Here is a 13,845-nt window from a genome sequence, read left to right as displayed (position 1 = left end):
CTCTCATTAGAAGCCATGTCTCCTGGTGTGGCCTGGCATGGCTGATAATGATGAGGCCTCTTCGAGAGAGAGAGAGAGAGAGAGAGAGAGAGAGAGAGAGAGAGAGAGAGAGAGAGAGAGAGAGAGAGAGAGAGAGCAGGCAGAGAGAGAGAGAGGAGCGGTCAAAGAGAGAGAGGGCAGAAAGAGAGAGGGCAGAAAGAGAGAGAGAGCGCAGGCAGAGAGAAAGAAAGAGAAAGAGCGGGCAGAGCAAGAGAGAGAGAGAGAGAGGGCAGAGAGAGTTAGCAGGCAGAGAGAGAGGAAGAAGGTGCGATGGTGGCAGAGGTGAGGAGGGATAAAAACACTTTGCCCCTGATGTGTGAAGTCTTTTGTTTTTGCTCGCCTTTACAAAAACACACCTTTTCATTTTTCCCATCCGACCCATTTTTTTCCTCACATTTGCTTCAAACCGGTCAACTCAGTTCCAAAGTGTGACAGATGGAGTTGAGCGCTATGTGCTTTCATTTTCATACATCTCTGCCAAGATGCCTGTTTTTGTTTATCCTTGTTCAGTACGTGTGCCTTTCTGTGCTAATGTGTGTCTGTGCATGTACTTGTGGGTGACAGTGGGTCAGTGGTAGAGCAGGGTCATGGCTGTTTGATCCACATGTTGATGTGAACTTAAGTGGTTGGAAGACCAGAAAAGTTCATTTACTATTTGGATTGAGGGTTAAAAAATGCATTTTCAGTACAGGACATAACTTATTGGGTGTTACCTGCATACTCAGCCTTCACATTCTTCACTGAAGAAGAACACACGTTTTTTAAGGATGCTTTACTTATTTTGCTCGAAACCGGTTCTCACTTACAGATAATGTACAACACACTTAAAATAAGCCATCAACTATAAGCTGGTGAAATGTATAGTCAGTAGGATTGTATGTTTCAATCTAAACTTAAGTTTCTGGTAATATCGTTGCATAGACATGAGCAGCTGGATACTAAATTTGTTTTTATCCACCCCTTTCTGTCTCTCCCTCAAATCCCACATCCCCATTGCTTTTTTCTTCTCTTCTTTGTCATATCAACTCTATCCTCCCATCTCTCCCTTTCCTTGTTTTGTTTCATTGCTCTTTTTTCAGACATGCTTCGTGCTCGCCAGGAGGCGTTGGCTGCAGCAGTCAGAAATCCAGCGGCCTTAGAAGCTCACCTGCCCTCGGCGGGCAGCTCCTCTTCATCCAGCCAGAGACGCAAGCAGGGACTGCCGCAGCACCGGGACGCACATTACACCGACAGGTAAGAAACAAATGCAAACACTGAGTTTGAAAACAATGGCCAGACATAGCTTGCTACGACAACCCTGTCCTGCTTAAATATCATCATTATTCATCATTAACAAAGTCCAGCAATCACATTGTCCCCCCCCCTCCTCTCTCTCTCTCTGTCACACACACACACACAGGCCCGAGTTGATGTGAGCACACAAAAATGTGGAAGTCACAGAGAAACAATGTTCCGATTTTTCAGAAAAAGCGTGTCAATGAAAGATATTGTAGAGTGAGTTAATCACCTGCCAGTTAGCGTCACCAACCGCTGCACTTTTCTTCCCATTCTTCCACTCCACTTCCAGGCTTTCTCAGCAAGATCTGATCTCATATTTGGCTTTTTCATTGTGCTGTGTGTGTGTGTGTGTGTGTGTGTGTGTGTGTGTGTGTGTGTGTGTGCGTGCGTGCGTGTGTTTGTGTGTGTGTGTGTGTGTGTGCGTCTCCACATACATGGTTAAACTAAGGATCCAATAACCTCTTGGCTACCACTGTGGAGCTGCACGCCTGCATCCCCGGCTTTTCCTCCCTCCTCTCCCCCCAGCGCTGGCCCCTGCGCCTCCCAAACAAAGCCGGGGGCAGCGGGAGTGGGCGGGTAATTGCTTGTCGATTATTTATGTGGCGCGGGGAGAGGCGGGGGATCGATAATGGGCCGGCGGTGCGGCAGCAGGGGAGGGAGGATATGTGTGTGTGTGTGTGTCTATGTGTGTGTGTGTGTGTGTGTGTGTGTGTGTGTGTGTGTGTGAGACATAGAAGAGGGTGGTGAGGGGAAGGGGTGGGGATACAAGCAGGAAGCAGAGCGGCCAGGCGCTGTGTGGTGCAGCTCTGGAAGCTGTGGGGGTGTGTATGTGTGTGTGTGTGTGTGTGTGTGTGTGTGTGTGTGTGTGTGTGTGTGTATATATATATATATATATATATATATATATATATATATATATATATATATGCACATACAGGTGCATGCGTGTGAGAGGCCAGTAGCGCAGTATGTGAATTTAGTCATTGAGCCGCGGCTGTTCTTCGACAGCACGGAGTAATTAGCCACACAGGGCCACGGAGAGTTAACTAGGCCTCGCCCTCCATCCTTCATCCATCCATCCTGCGTTCATCTTTACCTCACTCCGTCCCCTTTTACCTCCACCTTCCTTGTCTTCAACACATTTAGTCTCAGCAGGTCAGAGTGAGTACAAATGAGGGGTTAATATGGAAAATGTTGAAGAGTTATTTAAAACCGTTATGATTTAATACTTGAATGTTTTTTTGTTTTTTGATAATAATATGTTTTGTGGCAAGAGTTTGGGAAGATACTCATGTTTCAAAGTGTCAATCCCCAATCAAGAAAGTTTGGTGTGGTAGAACCTGCTTGCCTAAATATTGTCCAATCCAACACCCTTGGGGTGAATTGCATTGCAAATGATATGCCGGGCCTTATCAACCAACATCAGAGCCTGACCTCCCTCATGCCCTTGTGAGTGAATGGGAGCAAATACCTGCAGCCAGGTTTCAAAATATTTGTTAAAACCTTCCCGGAAGAGTAAAGCTTGTTGTAGTAGCATATTAATGTATATGGATTCGGAATACAATCAACACATCTACGTGTAATGTCCATATATTTTTGGCTATGTAATGTATATCTAAAATATATCTAAATGTAAAGACTGTACTCGACCCAAATAAAATATACAGAACCTGCAAAAAATAGAGGAGAAAATAAGGAGGAGACCTGAGAGTGGAATGAGTGCGAAGGAAAGAGAAAATTAAAATACAGGTAATTGATGAATACAATTGGAAAATTGACATAGTATTACAAAGCAGAGGCTGGAAATGGGAGGAAGCAATGGAAGCTCTCCCCCTCTCTAACTCTCTGCGTGGCTCACCTTTCCATCGACCCCTCATCATTGATTATCTGGGGCCCATTAGGGCCCATTGTTAAAAACAAATCATTAGAGCTGCTCGATGGGCTTAGAGCCTGGCGCTCCATTTGTCTGGCCTTAAATGGCAAAGCTCACCAAGCATCTGCAAGGCAAATAGGGGAAGGATGAAGAAAAATAAAGAGAGAGAGCGGAAGTGGAAAACATGGCAGCTTAAAATGGGGATGAAGAGAAGGAAGCAAAACAGAAGAAGAGAGGAGATGGCGAGAGGACGAAGTGACGGAGAGAGAAAAAGAGAGAGAGAGAGAGAGTGAGATAAGGGGAGCGAGCGAGCGAGCGGGATAGAAAGCGCGAGAGAGAGAACGAGCGTGGAGGGAGCCTCATCCATTTTAATGAGCTTCCTGTGTAAATGTGTTCCTGCGGAGAAGGAGCCGAGGGCGGCCGCGCGGCGCTCCTAATCCCCCCACGCTCCCGTCATTAAGGGCAGCCCTGTCACACACACACACCCCTACACGCACACCAGGACACACACACGCACACACACGCACACACACACACACACACGCACACACACACACGCACACACACACACACACACACACACACACACACACACACACACACACACACTGCCTGGGCTTTTGCGGGACGGGACTGCTGTCGCCACTCTGACAGGTCGTCACACACCAGTGAATTCCCCAGGAGCCCCTGGCCTCACTGCAGGCAGAGAGAGAGAGAGGGAGGGAGAGAGAGACAGAGACAGAGAGAGAAAGAGAGAGCGAGAGAGAGAGAGAGAGAGAGAGAGAGAGAGAGAGAGAGAGAGAGAGAGAGAGAGAGAGAGGCAGCATCGAGTGATATCATTTGGCGTGGTTATAAGCCCACCTTGCATTTGTGAATCTGCCTATTTTCATTTTCTGATATTTTCATGTCTCATGCAAAAATCTAGGTGAGTGTTTTTACCTCATCTTTTTATAGCATGTTAGTGGTTCGCCAACAAAATGCTCAGATAGGGTAAAACGAAAAACACACATATACAGGCCGACATGTACACACACACGCACACACACAGACGGCCCCAGAGCAAAACGACTAATGTCTGCCACTCCTCTTAAAATTGCCTCCTATAAAAGGAGGGAGAGATGGAGGAAGGGAGTGGAGGGGAGTGTCAGACACACACTTTTTCTCCCCTTCCCGCTCTGTCTCTCTCACTCCCCGTGATTAGGCCTAATTATGGTGGCGCAGACGCCTGGCAGCCCCAGTCATGCAGCTTTAATTGACCGTTATTCATCTGCGGGCTAACGCTAGGCAAGGGTAGGCGGTGCGCGGCGAGGGAAGAAAGGGAGGAAGTATCAGAAAGGGGGTTGGGAGGTGAGGAGAGTTTGGCATGCGGGAGCCATGGCGAGGTAGAGGGGAGTTTTGCGGGCGCCTCAACGTTCCTAGTGGAACTGCGCGTCGCAGGGCTAATTGCTAGCCCCGAGGGATTAGGCCAGGTGATTACACACTGGGCGGTGTAATTACATAAGCAGCGGCGAGTGGGGCCCCGGCTAGCGGCTCCGGGGTCACGCGCCGTAGCCCTCACCCAAGATTAATTGGAGCTGCCACTGGAGTGCGAGGCACCGCCGGAGAGAGCGGTTATACGATTAGCATTAACATTTCAACGGCGGAGGCGATCGATGAATGGTTTTCACCCCCCCACCCACACCACCACTCTCTCAGTACAGCCCCCACCCGCCCCCATCTCATCTCTCCGCTCTTGTATGCGTGCCCTCCCTCCCTGCAGTTCCTCCCTCTCTCTCCTTTCCCCTCGCCATTTAGTGAGGCGGGAGACATGCAGACGCTAGCTAATTTGAACACAGTTGCAAAACAATATTTGCGGTTGCATACGTCCCAGTGTTGGTTTAGATTTTGTTGTTTTCCCCAGCTTGTTTCTTTTGTGCTGCGGCAGTCACACACAGCTGAGCTCTGATTGGTGTGATAGCAGCGGCTCAGGAGGAGAGCAGAAGAGACAGGAAAAGGAAGAGGAGAGGTGTGGGGAGCTAGTGAGCTCAGGAAAGGCCTTGGAAACAGCTGTGATTTGAGGCACAGAGCAGGCGGAGAGCATCATCTTCCACACATGACACTTTCAAAGGGTCATGGTGCAGATGCCTCACTCTTCTGAAAGCTTTTCATCTTCTTTCTCAAAACCCTGTTCCTGTACCCATGAAGATCTGCACAAAACGGAGAGAAAAACTGCGAAAGGGAAATAATAATAGAACGGATTACAGTGAACAAAGAAAGGGGATGAAGAAACTGAAAGAAAGACGTAGAGGCAAGACAAAGCTGGGTTAAAGAGACAGGATGAGATGAAGTGATGAGGAGGGGAGAGAGAAAATACATAGAGAGGTGAAAGAAATACAACTGAAGGAAAAGAAAAGAGTAAACAGGCGGATTTTCAGAGGTCATAGAAAAGTAGAGAGAACAGAAAAAAGATGGTTTGGAAAGAACAAGAGACGGGAAGAGAGAGGGAGCAAGGTGAGAGGCGCCTTTCCCCCTCCAGGAGGACAAAAGACGAAGCCAATAATGGAGAGGCCTTTTCAGAAGCGGAGGTTGCAGGACGCTCCATCTTTTCACCCGTTTCAATGCAACCCAGAGAGGGAGAGGGAGAAAGGGAGGGAGACGGAGAGGAGGGCGTAAAAAAGGGAGAGAAGAGAGGAGGGATGAGTGTTAATTAGAAGGTCCTTCAGCCCGTGGCCCCGGTCAAGACGCAGGGGCCGCCCCAGCTGTCGGAGCATGACACACTGGCATTGTGCATTCAGCCCTCATTATGTGTGTGGGTCTCGAGTTGTGTGTATGTGTGTTGTGTGTGTCTCTGTGTATATATTGTGTGTGTGTATGTGTGAGGCGGCAGGGGAAGAAAAGGCTGCAGTCCAGGGTACAGCGATGGCCAGCGGCGCTTGCTGCGGCGTGACAAGACTGATGAGGCACTGGGGCGACATGGGGGCCTCTGGAGCTCCACTGATAAAAATACATTGCATACATTGGTGTGGCAGCATCCACACACGCACAAAGAAGGAATTGAGACGCACTTAATAACTGTTCTTGTTACGTAGGGAATCAAACATTATACATCTTTACAGTTAAATGCGTTCATCTTTGTGAAGCATCCAGTGAAATCCAAACTGAACCTAATGGTGTCTTTTATCATGTTTGCGTCCGTAGAGAACTGTCCCACCCTCCACCCCTCCTGTCCCCACCAACTGGCCCTCACATCGCCTTAGGACCTCACCTGCGGCCTCCTTTCCTGGGCATGCCCTCTGCTCTTTGCCAGGCCCCTGGTGAGTCATAAATCATGCTACGGCTACATTGAGAATACTAGTAATAGTATATGAGCATGCCAATATATATGGCATGCTCTTGTAAAGCAGACTTGTAAAAAATACAAATGTTGCAGGGTTTTCTTTATCAAACTAGAGGATTCATAAATATATTTGAATATGTCATAAAGTTATGGTACTTTTAAGATAGTGTTTTGCAGTAAACAGACAAGGGATGTAGATTTTTTATTATGCCAAGTATCTTTTGGTAACTTTTAAACGTGATTTCGTATTTCTGTTTTTAACATTTGGCAGCTTCCTATGCTTACATGTATGTATTTTCTTGCTGTTTCTATTCACAGGTTACGGTTTCCTCCAACCAGCTCAAGCGGAGCTCTTTGCTCGGCAGCAGGAGATGCTGAGGAAGCAAAATCTGGCCAGGTGTGTGTGCGTGTGTGCATGCGTGTGTGTGTGTGTGTGTACTCCAGTATGGGTTCATTATAACATAGAGCAAAGGAGAAGCGTCAAGATGGGGATTTTTTTTGAGAGGGAAAACTCGTGGACACAGACATGTTTTTGATGGGCACCCACAAGCAGTGTTGTGAATGTGAAATGGTTTACTTTTTTAAACATTTGGCCTGGATGTTAACCTCCCCGTGTCTTTCATTGCCTTAGACTTGAGATGTCGGCAGAGCTGCTGAGACAGAAAGAGTTGGAAAGTCTCCACCAGCGACAGCAGCAGCAGCGTCTCCTGGGCTCCGAACCTTTGGGAGCTCTTCCACCTGGCCTGCCCCCAGACCACCCAGCCCTGCGAAGCCTCCACGATATCCCAGAGGGCCATCCGCTCCGCGAGGAACTAGTCCGCCGCTCTAATGCAATGCTGGTGCTCCGCCATGGGGCCGCCACACCGCTCCTAACCCTCAACCACCACCAGCATCAACAACCAGGACCACCCTCCACACCCAAAGACACCCAGGCACAGAGATCTACCGCTGGCCAAGATGCTGAATTCAGGAAGGGCCCCCGCAGGGCCTCCCAGACACAGCTCCGTGCTGGGGATCACGCAGAAGGAAGAGAGGACAGAGGGAGGTTGGTAGACAGGGAGGTGCATGATGAGGAGATGAAGGACTCGGACAGTGACGCAGAGATGTGTGAAGAGCGGCAGGACAGTGCCGCTGCCAAGTCGAGCAGTAAACCCAGGGACAGGGAGCGAGATGGGGGTAAAGAGACTGGCAGAAAGGCGGCGTGTGACAGTGCCAAGGAGACTGGAGAGAGCTCAGGCCGACTGAGTGCCCCTTGTAGTTCAACAGGTACGGAGTCACCCAATCGCCACCTCTTCACCCCTGGACTGGGCAAGGCTGATGTCAAGTACCACCTGCCACCTGGGTTCATGCCACCCCTGCCTGCTCTTCATGCTCAGTCGCTGCCCTTTGGATTCCCCTATGCCCACCCCTACTTTCACACAGGTGAGAGACTCGGTCACACACACAGCCGACATGTGAAGCCCATTAGCGTCACTTTTTGTGTGCGTGTCTCCTGTGTGAAGACCTCTCCCTGTTAGAGGCCCTGCATCTGACCTCAGCGTGATCTCATGCACACCACCAGCAGCACAACCGTGTGGGCAGAAAGGAGTACACACATTCCCACCGGAATAATTCATGTTTTTTTTTTGCGGTACTTATCTATAGTCATTGTATTACTACAGTAGATGACTGTCACCCCCCACCCCCTCCCCTCCACCCTTATGGTGAGCATTACTTTATGGTCTCAATTGCTAGTTTCAAGTCTTTTACAATATAACATTATTTTAATTAAGTAAAATATAAAATATCATAGTATGCCATAAAAAGTTGTGATGCGATAAAAAAACAAACATACTAGTTTATGCAAAAATAAGTCATAGTATAATAAGCTGTAAGATCTGACATATTATAGTACATCATAAAAAAGTAATGTCTAAAACTTCTATATACAAGTGTTCTGTAAGTTATAAACAATTCGAAGTGCATTAAAATAAATAATAAAAGGATATATATGAACGAGGTTATTATGTACGGTATGTACATTTAAAGATGTCTATAAATTGTCTACAGTTTCATAATTTATATCGAAAGGGGACATACCGTCTAAAAAATATTTTATATGAAAAACAATTATAATAAATAATGAAGCAGGGTATAATTTAATGTTAAAGGGTCATTGACACTGATTTAACTATCCATCATCGTGACAGCCTGCAGGAAGAAACTGATCTTGTGTCTGGTTGTTTTGGCGTTTGGTATTCTGAGGTGTAACAGAGGGAAAAACTTCAAACTGCGTGTGATGAATCTGCAGCGATATTACAAGCCCGTTTCCTGATTCTAGAGGTGCATACGTCCTTAATGGAGGTCAGGCTGGCCCCATTGATTTCGTCTGCAGTTCTTACTGTCCGTTGTAGTCTGTTCCGGTCCTGTTCGGGGGCCGATCCAAACACTGTGATGTATGTGCAGAGGGCAGGCTGGATGAGTGCAGTGTTCGTGTCAGCTGCTCCTGAGGCAGGTTCAACTTTCTGAGTTGGCACAGGAAGTACATCCTTTGTTTGGCCGTTTTCCTGGTAGTATCTTTGTTGGAAGTCCACTTGAGGTCCTGGGAGATGGATAAAAAAACTTTAGTTTAGTTTTAGTATTGTATGTCATAAAACATCTTAAGTATGCCATAATCCTGTCAGAAAAGTATGTTTATGCGCCAAAAGAATGTCAACTAATTGTCAAATTATAGTTTAGTAATATAGTAGTATGACATAGTATAGTTTTGTCAGACAGTTTGACAAAAAAGGTAATTAAAAAGTCAGAGTATGTTTATGATATCAAAATAGTATAGTATGTCATAAAAGTAATATATAGTTATAATTTTTGTTATTGTTGAAAAATTGCCATATAAAAGTCACAAGAAAGAAAATGTGCCCCTGCATGAATCCCGACATTCACCTGCATACCATAAAAAAATGTCATTGTATAGTATACCAAGAAGATTGAATGGTTACTTAAATCAAAACAAAGTCAAAGTATATGTTGAAAAAAGTCACAGAATGTTAAAAGACATCATAAGATTGTTTGTTGAAGAAAGTGATTAAAAAGAAATACTTTTTTCTGGTAATAGTATACCACCTCATAAAGAAATGGTACATACTATGCAATTCAAAAGTCATAGTATAATAGGTCGATTACATTTATAAAATAATTCATGTAAAAAATAAAAGTTCTTAAGGTATGTCCAAAAAAAGTAAGTAGTATATCATAAAATGCATCCTATACTTTCCATAAAAAAGCCCCAAAAAAGGTATAGTTATAGTATAGGATGCTATTGAATTTCTATAAATATAATCAAAGGCGTGACCTTTAGCTCACCTGATAGAGAGCATCATGTAGGCTGAGTCCTTGGCACTGGATTCAATTCCAAGCTGCAGGCCTCTCTCTCTCGCCCTCTCTCTCTCTCTCTCGCTCCCACTCTCTCTCTCCCTCTCTCTCTCTCTCTCTCTCGTTGTTCTATAACAACTTTATTTATACAGCATCTAGATTGTTCTACAGCTGCACCAATGGAGGAAACACATTTTTATGTGTGTGTATATAGTATGGTGTGTCATAAAAATAGAATTACTGCATCACAGGCTGTTACTAGCATGGAGGCATGAGACGTTGTTGGCAATATATTTTAGTCTTTCTAAGCTTTCAGTTTTCAGGTAATGCGTCACTAAAAGTGGGAGCAGGATCTTCAGTCTTAATAGCAACTTTTTACCCGGTTATATTAACACATCATTTTTACCCACTGCTGCTTTCAGGCTCTGTGGGAGGTCTTTTCATGGATGGGGAGGACTCAGCCACAGCAAACCCTGTGGAGGACATCAGCAAGTGGAGTGTGGAGGACGTGTGTGGCTTCATAAGCAGCTTGGCCGGATGTGCTGAATACACACAGGTGAGGACACAGAAAGAGGGAGGAAGGAGCAAGAGAGAGAGAGAGAGAGAGAGAGAGCAGAGGGGATGGAGGTCAGGCTGACTCCTAATCACAGAGAAATGACCACGTTATCATCCATACTGCAAAAATACTCCAGAGCTTTCAATGGCATCGCGTTTAATTTAGGTAGAAGCCCTCAACCTGCACAGAGCAGTTTGTTTCATCGTTATCGTGAGTGTGTGTGTGGATGCACGAATGGTCATGTTCTTTATTGTAGCCATTTTTGTGGGCTATGTGTGAGCGTGGATGAGTTAACTGTGCATGTACACCTGTCGTCTGTGGTGTGTGGATGAAACGGTTGTGTGCATCGAGCATATTGTTCCAAAATGTGCCTTTCAGAATTTGAGAAAAGTGAACCAATCTCTATTTTTCCCACCAAGTGTCAAACAATACTTGCATAAGATTATTTATGTTTGAAGATATATTAGTCCCCGTTATCATTCTGGCTGTGGTGGGTAGTGATTTCTTCCTAATGTTCCTTTAATGTAATGAAAACATCCACAATCCTTTTTCCGTGCTATAAGATCCAGATGAACTTATGGCTTTGGAATTTGTCCCTTTCATCTCTTACGCTGAAGTCAAGCTGGTAACATAACATCATGGCCAGTAGTGACATGAAAAAATGACTTCAGTGACCCATAATACTCACAATGGCATGTGAATATTTGGCAGTTGAAAATGTGAACTATCCTTTAAGAGATAACGTGTCGCTTAAGACCCTGTTAGACGACACTTCCCCAACAACAGCATCCCCTATATTGTTACGATTGTAAATTTAGGCTTTCCCCCACCTTAAAATGGATATATAACATTTTGGAATAGAGACACTGTTTTGTAGTTTGTGTGAATGAATATGTAGTTTGCGAGTCGAGTGTGTGTGTGAGTGAGTGTGTGTGAGTGTAAATGTCGGGGCTGTGGCTGAAGCGGCTGTCTCTCCGCCAGGTGTTTCAGGAGCAGGCCATTGATGGAGAGACATTACCGTTGCTCACTGAGGAGCACCTGCTCAACACCATGGGACTAAAGCTGGGGCCTGCGCTCAAGATCCGCTCACAGGTACACACACCACAGACCTGCGTGTGGACCCGTGTGTGTGTCCCGTGTGAATGTGTGTTTCTGTCCATAGGCCCAAGAGACATTGCTAGTGTAGCATAGACGATTCCCCCCGCAGACTGCAGCCTCTCTTCTCTCTCTCTGTGTTTGAAATACAGCATCAGTCGATTATACAATACTCAACAGGCTGTACTGACAGTCATATGGTCTCCTCTTGCCTCCTCAGGTGGCGCGGCGCGTTGGCAGGCTTTTCTACATGACTGGATTCCCGCTGGCGTTCCCGTTTCCGCCTTCTGCCGCACTGCGCCCCCCAGAGCGTGATCGGGACCCCCTGACAACGCCATCTGACACCCCCTTGCCTCTCTCGCTGTCCCTGCCCCACAGACCCACCTCAACCAGCAGCAGCTCGTCTCCATACAGCGGCGCCACCCCGGGGTGCTCCTCCCCCAAGCAGGAAAATGGTAACGGCTCCACAGTAGTTGGAAGATACGAGGCAAAAACTCCTTCGTAGGAAAGGACAGGGAGGGGTGAGGAGGCCAGACTCCAACTAACCTGACCCAGGGAGATTGACTCCCGGGCCCCTTTTGCCAGACTCTTCCCATCTTGGGACCTTGACGCTGGAATTTAGGGAAAGATATTGGACTGGAATAAGAGACAACTGTACCGTATCCAGCAAAACAATCAACTTATAAGTTCCTCTGCATTGGTTGTAGCCGAACAGAATCCACAACAACCTGGGTTGGAAGGGAGACACGTGAAGCGACAGAGGAAAAAAGGGAACGAAAAAAAAAAGGAAGAGGAGACAGCTGGTCACAGACAGCCTGCCAAAAAAAAAAAAAAAAAAAGGAGCGAAGGCCTGCCACAAATGTGAAATTCTTGCAAGTCAGACGCTAGCGGATACTCTTCCTTCCTTCCTGGGCTGGAGGAAGCTTTGCTCACTCACTTTCTTTCTCTTGTCTCCGTCTCTCTGATTGCGCTCACCACAAGAAGAACCCAGGAAATAAAGAGAGACGGCCTCCCTTCTCGTCATCTTCCTGCTTTCCCTAGCTTGTTTCCTGAGGCCCAACAGCAGCGTGAAGTAGTCTTTTTAAAGGCTGGAGTTGAAGCATTATGATGAGCGGCAGCAGATCGGACCAGCTCTCTCTTATCACTGCAACTATGCATTCCACTGTCCCGATACCAAAGATGACCGGATGTGTGGAATTGAAACCATGTTCAACAACATGTCTGCTTCTTTTTGCATTGATGGTCACACAGAAAGACTGGTCCAACAGGGAAAGGCTAGTGCCTCACATGGTGTGACACAGGAAGAGCTGTCATTTACTGACATACAAATGCTTAAAAGATGTTGGTGGAATGGCGATGCCTTAATGGCGGCAATGGCGTGTACGGCTTACGTCATTGTATGTATGCTCGTGTTGACTACTGTGTGAGGTAGGAAAAACATGCAAAATTGTACAGAATCATGCTTAAGATGAAAATATCCTGAAGGTTACATACGTGGTACTTTTACTTTTTGTTAAACGTAGTTGCACGAATAAGGTTTTCTTTACTGAAGAAAAATGTGACTTGCTGAACTTTGGTGGTACTTTTGTTCATATTTTTTTGTTCTGCCATTAAAAAAAAAAGTGTAATATTAAAAGACGCTCCGATCTTGAATGCTACTTCAGCATATAAATATGAGGAAAAATATTTATAGGACTTTTGATGTAGTAGATAAAGCAGATTATATGTATTATAATTAGCCCTTAAGATGGATTCCAAAGATACTTTAACTTTGTTTTCTCTTGGTTGCAGGGAAAAGAAAGGCACAAAGCTCTTATCGCAAATGTTTGGAATTTGTTATGGATTTGTTTTTTTTTAACTACGCAAGCAATTCATTAAAATGGTCTCTAGATTTCCCTTCGAAAGTTTTGTCTTCATCCTATTTTTCTATTCACCACACAGGTGAAATAAATCCTTAAGAAATTCCTCTGCTCTCTTGTCGTTTGTGGGCCTGTCGTACAACGTTTATATGCCTTTTCCTCCTCAGGTGTTTGTGGTTCTTCTGTAAAAACATGTAAGTTGGAGTATGCGGTCCCCTCTTGTGTGTGTGTGAAGGGGAGGTGTCCCATGGGTGGGGTTGTGGGGGGGAGTTCTGGTCAACACCAGCTGTCAGAGTGTGAGGTTCAGCCACAGGCCATGGCCTCTTTTGCCTGTGGGGATAAACCCGACCCTCCTCATCCTCCCACACACAAGACTAGAACCAGCCCCCACTCACACTTACCTTCCTTGTTCAAAGAGTTTATCTCTCTCTCTCTCTCTCTCACTCACACACACACACACACACACCTACACCTTAAG

General features: G+C 46.0%; 1 protein-coding gene across 3 annotated transcripts in view; it reads left to right on the top strand.

Moving 5' to 3' along the window:
- samd11 (sterile alpha motif domain containing 11) overlaps nt 1-13,437 on the top strand; it is a 49,622-nt gene extending 36,185 nt beyond the window's left edge. Inside the window, exons 7-13 of one of the 3 annotated variants that reach the window (XM_068598538.1) lie at nt 1,119-1,272; nt 6,368-6,483; nt 6,825-6,903; nt 7,138-7,928; nt 10,280-10,413; nt 11,404-11,505; nt 11,729-13,437. In XM_068598538.1, the coding sequence (XP_068454639.1) occupies nt 1,119-1,272; nt 6,368-6,483; nt 6,825-6,903; nt 7,138-7,928; nt 10,280-10,413; nt 11,404-11,505; nt 11,729-12,013 (1,661 nt within the window). In that variant the 3' untranslated portion in view covers nt 12,014-13,437. Of the gene's footprint in view, nt 1-1,118; nt 1,273-6,367; nt 6,484-6,824; nt 6,904-7,137; nt 7,929-10,279; nt 10,414-11,394; nt 11,506-11,728 lie in introns of all 3 variants that reach the window. The other 2 variants (XM_068598537.1, XM_068598539.1) reach the window with 2 other exon arrangements.
- The last annotated feature ends 408 nt before the right edge of the window (nt 13,438-13,845 follow it).

The sequence above is a fragment of the Clinocottus analis genome, unplaced genomic scaffold (genome assembly GCF_023055335.1).
Source record: "Clinocottus analis isolate CAN_PGR_092001 unplaced genomic scaffold, fCliAna1.0.p SCAF_4, whole genome shotgun sequence".
Taxonomy (NCBI): Eukaryota; Metazoa; Chordata; class Actinopteri; order Perciformes; family Cottidae; genus Clinocottus; species Clinocottus analis.
This window is presented reverse-complemented; position numbering and strand designations above follow the sequence as displayed.